This window comes from Scleropages formosus, chromosome 3 (genome assembly GCF_900964775.1).
Source record: "Scleropages formosus chromosome 3, fSclFor1.1, whole genome shotgun sequence".
Classification (NCBI taxonomy): domain Eukaryota; kingdom Metazoa; phylum Chordata; class Actinopteri; order Osteoglossiformes; family Osteoglossidae; genus Scleropages; species Scleropages formosus.
Genome location: NC_041808.1, coordinates 40,066,423 through 40,072,871, shown reverse-complemented (window position 1 = coordinate 40,072,871; position 6,449 = coordinate 40,066,423). Strand labels below are relative to the sequence as shown.

General features: G+C 41.1%; 1 gene segment (V, D, J or C); it reads left to right on the top strand.

Moving 5' to 3' along the window:
• Positions 1-1,514: 1,514 nt before the first annotated feature.
• On the top strand, positions 1,515-1,993 carry LOC114910225 (immunoglobulin heavy variable 3-30-3-like). The segment is given in 2 exon segments: positions 1,515-1,566; positions 1,671-1,993. Coding segments are annotated over 2 exon segments (375 nt in total).
• The last annotated feature ends 4,456 nt before the right edge of the window (positions 1,994-6,449 follow it).

Genomic DNA, 6,449 nt, shown 5'->3' with positions numbered 1-6,449 from the left:
CATGTCCTGTTCCCCTTTGTCCTTATATCGTGTTCTTCGTCCCCCCCCTCCTGACCTTTTGCCTGGCCGCCCGACCGTTTGCCGACAATGAGAACAAGTCTATTCCCTTAACTATCCTGCACTTGAGTCCTTCTTTCCTTGTGTCCTCTGTTCCGCGTGACAATACTAGTGAAGTGTACAGTGAAAACACAAATAAAGCACCCTCATACTGTTTTTATCCAGAGTTTTGCCATCCGTTATCAATATTTGTATTTTATTGATAAAAGTGCTGTTATTAAACCCTGACAACAAGCGCTTGTTCCGAGTGGGGTCGCAGCGAGCTGGAACCTTACCCAACAGCGCAGGGCGCAAGGCCGAGGGAGCACACCCAGGGCGGGATACCAGTCCATCGCAAGACACCCTAAGCAATGGACGAACCCCCAGACCAGCAGGCACTGACCGATCCTGCCACACCCCCGTACCCCCTTATTATTATTGCACTAATCTTTAGTTTTTTAAGTTGAAATGAAAAGATGGGCAAAAATATTTTTATTTTTCTCATATACACACACACATATAAACTTTTTACGTGTTATACATCTACACGTAGGGGGGCGTGGTGGCGCAGCCGGTTTGGTCGGGTCTGTGGCGGGTCTGTTGTTTGAGACCCGCTTGGGGTGCCTTGTGATGGATTGGCGTCTTGTCCTGGGTGTGTCCCCCTCCCCTCCTACCCTACGCCCTGTGCTGCCGGGTCAGGCCCCGGTCCGTCCCGACCCCGTGTGGGGCAAGCAGTTTCAGTCAATGTGTGTGTGTGTGTGTGTGTGTGTGTGTGTGTGTGTGTGAATGGTACAGTAGGATTTAGAGCTGCAGCCTTTGGACCCAAAGAATGTGACCTTGAGCAAGGTGCTTACCCCACTAACCTGAGCCAGCTGTTTAAATTGGTAAAATGTTGCAAGTTGGAGAGAAGGGCCTGCTAAATGACTGAACATAATATGTACATTATATAGTAAGAGAGTCAGTCAATGAGTATTTGCAATATTTCCAAAACAAAGTTAAAATGTTACTGTGGATTCTTTTAACTTAAACTCATTTTAAAAAAAAACTAAATACTGTATTTATGAAATAAAATGTGTATTTTGTCCAGGCACAGAACATAATATATGAAACTAAACAAATGCTTTTATATACACATCACCCAGGGAAAAATGAAATCTAATGTAAAATTACATGTTAGAGATTTCTTAGTCTCAAGTTTTCCTCATTATAAGAACAAAGCTGTGATATTGAATAGTGCTATATCATTTTTTATTGTTTAACTATTAATGTATTACTGTAATCAGTTCAATAATAATTCACCAGGAACGGTTATGAAGGAAATGTCGGGGAACAATAATGATATGATGTTTTCCCAGCAGTCTCTTTTTAAACCTGTAGGGGGGTCTATGCAAAGTTACCCTCCACTGTTCTGCTATAAAAATCAGAATCACATACAATATCAGTTCATACTGACACCACTTGTTCATTCTTACTGGACAATGGAACTGAATATCGTTGGGAGTTTAATCTTCATATTGGGGTCTCTCCAAGGTAGGAATGTAGAAATTAAAACTGCAATACAATATTGTAAATGTACTGGATTCGCAGATGAATTTCAAAGTAGTGAGTAAACTGTGACATGTCGGTTTTTACAGGTATCCAGTGTGATGACATAAGGTTGGATCAGTCACCTCCTCAGGTGAAGAGACCAGGAGAGTCTGTCAAGCTGTCCTGTGTCATTTCTGGGTTTGATATGAGAAACTACTACAGGCACTGGATACGACAGAAAGCAGGTGGAGGACTGGAGTGGATTGGAGTTGTGAACTCTGGTAGTACAGATGATCCAGACTACGCAGCATCCCTGAAAGGACAGTTCACCCTGACTGAGGACGTCTCCAAAAGCACACAATACTTGGAGGCCAAGAGTCTGAAAGCAGAGGACACGGCTGTTTATTACTGTGCTCGAGAGTCACACTGACTGATCTCAGTTCAGCAGCTGTACAAAAACCACGAGCTGCAACACAAGTGCATGTAAAAAATAATGTCTTTATTCAGATATTTTTGCACTTTGCAACTGATATTTTAAACAGTAATAAATAAGTAACAATAACATTAAAGCTGACTATTTTTTTCCATTCATTTATAATATTTATTTAATCATTACAAACCTAAGGGTCACTCTGTTACAGTATAACTGAGACAACTTCTTCCTATTCAAGTTTTATTCTGTGTGTCTACATTAATTCTTCCAAATTCTTGTTCACTGAAAACATTAGAAAGACATTTCCAGTTCATTCAACAGCTGCTCAAGCAACAAGCCTGTCAAAACAGTGCAAAACAAAGCAGTATAATTTCAAAATGATCCAAGTACCACTGTCATTTGAAGCCATCACCAGATGGGAAGAACACACAAAATCATCTAAATGTCATGATCCCTGAGGATCAGACTCAGGATGAACATAGGGGGCGTCACCCCCGGAGCCACTCAGCCGCACCAACAGCGAGAGATTTCATACACTCCACTTCTAGGTTCAGGGAGAGCTCTTATCTCAGGTATCTAGGACTGTTTCATCTGTATATTGCATTAAGGTGAAGTCAGACTGTTTAGTTTATCGGCAAAATATAATAATTACCTGTTTAACTTCCCTGTAGTGAAAGAGAGGGGTCTCTGAGTGTCACATCTTCAGAGGAAAATGTCACAGGGGACGGTCATTGTAACAGTTTCCAAATACCTGCCATACACCTGCACCTCATGAAAAACACAGTTTAAAAGATAGAGACCTCCCTGCAATAATCTCTTTGAGAAACATCTGTTCTCTTTGCGCTCAGCTTTGCTCCTTCTTCTTTGCCTTTTGGATCTCGATACTTGTTCTTCGAAACACAAAGATGACTCCTCAGTTTACGACGTTCAAATTAAAACCGTGACTCGTTGAATGTCGACCCTCACTTTTTGAACAACGACATTTTGGATCATGCCTTGAGCTCAACCAACCCCCTTGGATCTCGAAACCGTGCTTTCCTCTTAACTCTTTATCAGTATCAGTTGCTCATGACTGAAATGTCTCAGCGGATAAATTTCTTTCTGTATTTTCGGAGAAAAAGCATTACATTTTGATGGAATCACCCCAGTGGTGGGTTAAATTTTGCATTGTTTGAGAGTCCTGATCAGTCTGGTAAGACAAAACACATATTGACACAGAACATTAGTTAAAAACCCCAAAGTGATAATGCTCTTTGATCAGATGACTCTGTTCATTCTTTAGTGCACTCCTGCCCACAGTCCAGCAGCACAGTGAGTGACGTTCCCTCCTTTATAGCTGTAATTTACACACAGTTACTATAGTACCACACCCCCAGTGTATGCAAACATGACTTTGTCCTGACTCTTAAATACCAGTGATGGACACAGACCCCAGCAGGAGACACTCATAGATCTTCACTCCAGTTCAGCTTCAGCACAAACATGTTCCTTGTGTCTCTGCTGTTACTGCTGGCATCTGCTTCCTGTGAGTCTTTTTTTTTTCTCCAAGTGGACTTGAACATGTTATTTATTTTTTAAATTTTCTCTTTATTTCATTCAGGTTCTGTTTGCCATGGAAATTTTTATAACGAAACTACGTCAGAATATGAGATGGAGTTTCCAACTGTTTTGATGAATTCTTTCCTCTGTCCAGGTGCCCAAGGTGATGTAGTTCTGACTGAGTCTGGTGGTCAGGTGGTCAGTCCAGGAGGGAAAGTCACTCTCACCTGTACTGGCTCTGGTTACACATTTAAAGACTCTGCTATGAGCTGGGTGAGACAAGCTCCACAGAAAGGCCTGGAATAGGTTTCCTTGATCAGCAGCCCCAGTGGGAGCAGCAAGTACTACTCAGAATCTGTGAAAGGAAGATTCTGCATCTCCAGGGACAATGACAGAAGTACCATCACCTTGGAAATGAATAATCTCAAAGCTGAAGACACAGCTGTGTATTACTGTGCGAGAGACTCACAGTGAGAGAAGTGAGACAGAGAACGTGTACAAAAACAGCACAGGGAAAGGAAGGTGTGAGAGGGGTGAACTGCTTCTCCAACTCACAGTCAGTCTAGACTCCTGTTGATGGTGGTTTAACCCTCATGGAATTTCAGTTCATATACACTAATTATAATGAATTATTTATGAATTCCAAACTAGGTTGAAAGGGTTGAAGGAATCAGGTCAAATATGAATTTAAATGTGTTGAGGAAACTGTTAACAAGCAAATCAACTTAAAATCTTCCAGCTTCCATATTATTTGTAATACATTTTTTTTTTTTTTTGTTGGAGACACGTACAGTGTTTATTGTATGTATTTCTGGTTTAATCCATATGGAATTTTAATATGTACTTTAATTACAATGAATCAATTGTAATTCATTCTAACTGGCTTAAAATGTTTAAATGATTCTGGCCGAATATGAATTCAAACATTTAAATGTTTTGATGAAACAGCTGGAGAGCAAATGAACCATTTTTTAACTACCAACTTCCTTTTGGTTTTTTTAATGTGCTGTTGTATTTTTTGTGAGAAATGTATCTGCTGAACAAATCAATAAAAAAAAATGCACTTCAGTGGGAGATGGAATTATAGTGCAGTACAACCACTGGCCAGAGGATGTCATTCTTATAAAGACTGTGAGAGGAGAACAGCGTATTTCTTATTATATTTACTTCCTGACCTACTGCTGCATACCATTTAATGGCCCACTGGGTAGGAAAGACCAAAAACACATAATTTACTATTTCTAACTGAGAATCCATAATAATGATGCAGTATTAACTCTGCCATTTTGTTCATCATTACCAAACATTATTGATCTTAATTAAGGATGTGTTCGGCTTGGATTATATGCTTTTAGTCAATCACTGTCCATAACCGCTTATCTGAAGGCAGGGTCATAGTGGTCTGGAGTTTATTGTAGGGTCCTAGTAGTCATACATGGAGACAGGCTGGTCAGGCTACTACCTAAGAGGACAGTATAAGGATACAGTCGAACCATCTGGACAGTATATTATATCCATGTGACAGTGATGATGAAGTACAGTGAGGATGAAGTGCCTGCTGTGAGACCTTCCATGTGGACCTGCCTACAGCTCTGAATCCTCCTTTTAAACTCAGTGTCACCTGTCCAGTCAGAGGGAGGAGTTCATGCAAACTGAGCTCTTCCTTCTACATTTATATCTGTGCACTGAGCAAAGAGGGAACGAACGCCAAGTTCTGGCTGCTTTAACTGACATTTTACCACAGTCACACACATTCACCATAACCTTCTTTACTGCTCTCCTCATAATGACAACATGCTTAACAGGTACATTTTAATGACACATATAAGCTGTGTCTGCTCTTGAGTACTGAGATGGAGGTTTAATGTTTATTTTCTTTCCACAGGTGTTACTGGTCAGACACTGACTCAGTCTGAAGCAGCAGTTAAAAAGCCTGGAGAATCTCATCGACTCACCTGTACATTCCCTGATTCACTCAGTGGCTATGCTATGGGCTGGATCCGACAGCCTCCTGGGAAGCCACTGGAATGGATTGCTTATATTAGCAGTAGTGGTAGCACCAACTATGGCAGCTCTTTTAAAGGCAGATTCACCATCTCCAGGGACAACAACAAGAACCAGGTGTATTTACAGATGAACAACTTGAAGGACGAAGACACTGCAGTTTATTACTGTGCGAGAGACACAGTGAGTGGAGACACTGCAGGGCTGTACATTAACTGCTCCAGTACATCTCACACTGAGAGTTACTCAAGTGTGTCTCTGCAACACTGTCTTGTCCTTCTTGTCCACATTGAACTGTTCTAGAACTAATTGAAACTGGTAACTCCTGTTTAATGAACTGATGTCCTCTTTAAATTTATGAGGACTTAGAACTACTGCTGTTCACATAATATAGATTTGATTAAATATGAATGTTTCTGGGGTCAGTCTAATACAGAGCTGTATTTCCAGTTCACATATTTATGCAACAACTCTGTCATGGGCTGTATGATGGTGGAAAGATTAGGAATGAACTTGCCATAATAGTTCAGCAGGGCTAAGAAAGACCTGAGTTCTGTCACATTTGTGGGAACAGCAACCTTTCTATGTTTCCACTGGTATGTTATATACAATGCAAAGGAAAGTAAATAAGAGAGATGATGTGAAAAATAAATATAAATATAAATAGCGTTGTTTATTGTACCAGTTTACTCCGTAGGGGGCATTTAGCTGTTCATGAGGTAGATGGCCTGAGGGAAGAAACTTTTCTTGTGCCTGGCTGTCCTAGTGCTCAGTGCCCTGTAGCGCCTGCCGGACGGCAAAAGTTCAAAGAGGAAGTGGCCTGGGTGCGAAGGGTCGAGGATGATTTTGCCAGCCCTTTTTCTCACTCTGGACGAGTACAATTCTTGGAGAGTGGGGGGGGCGGGGGGTG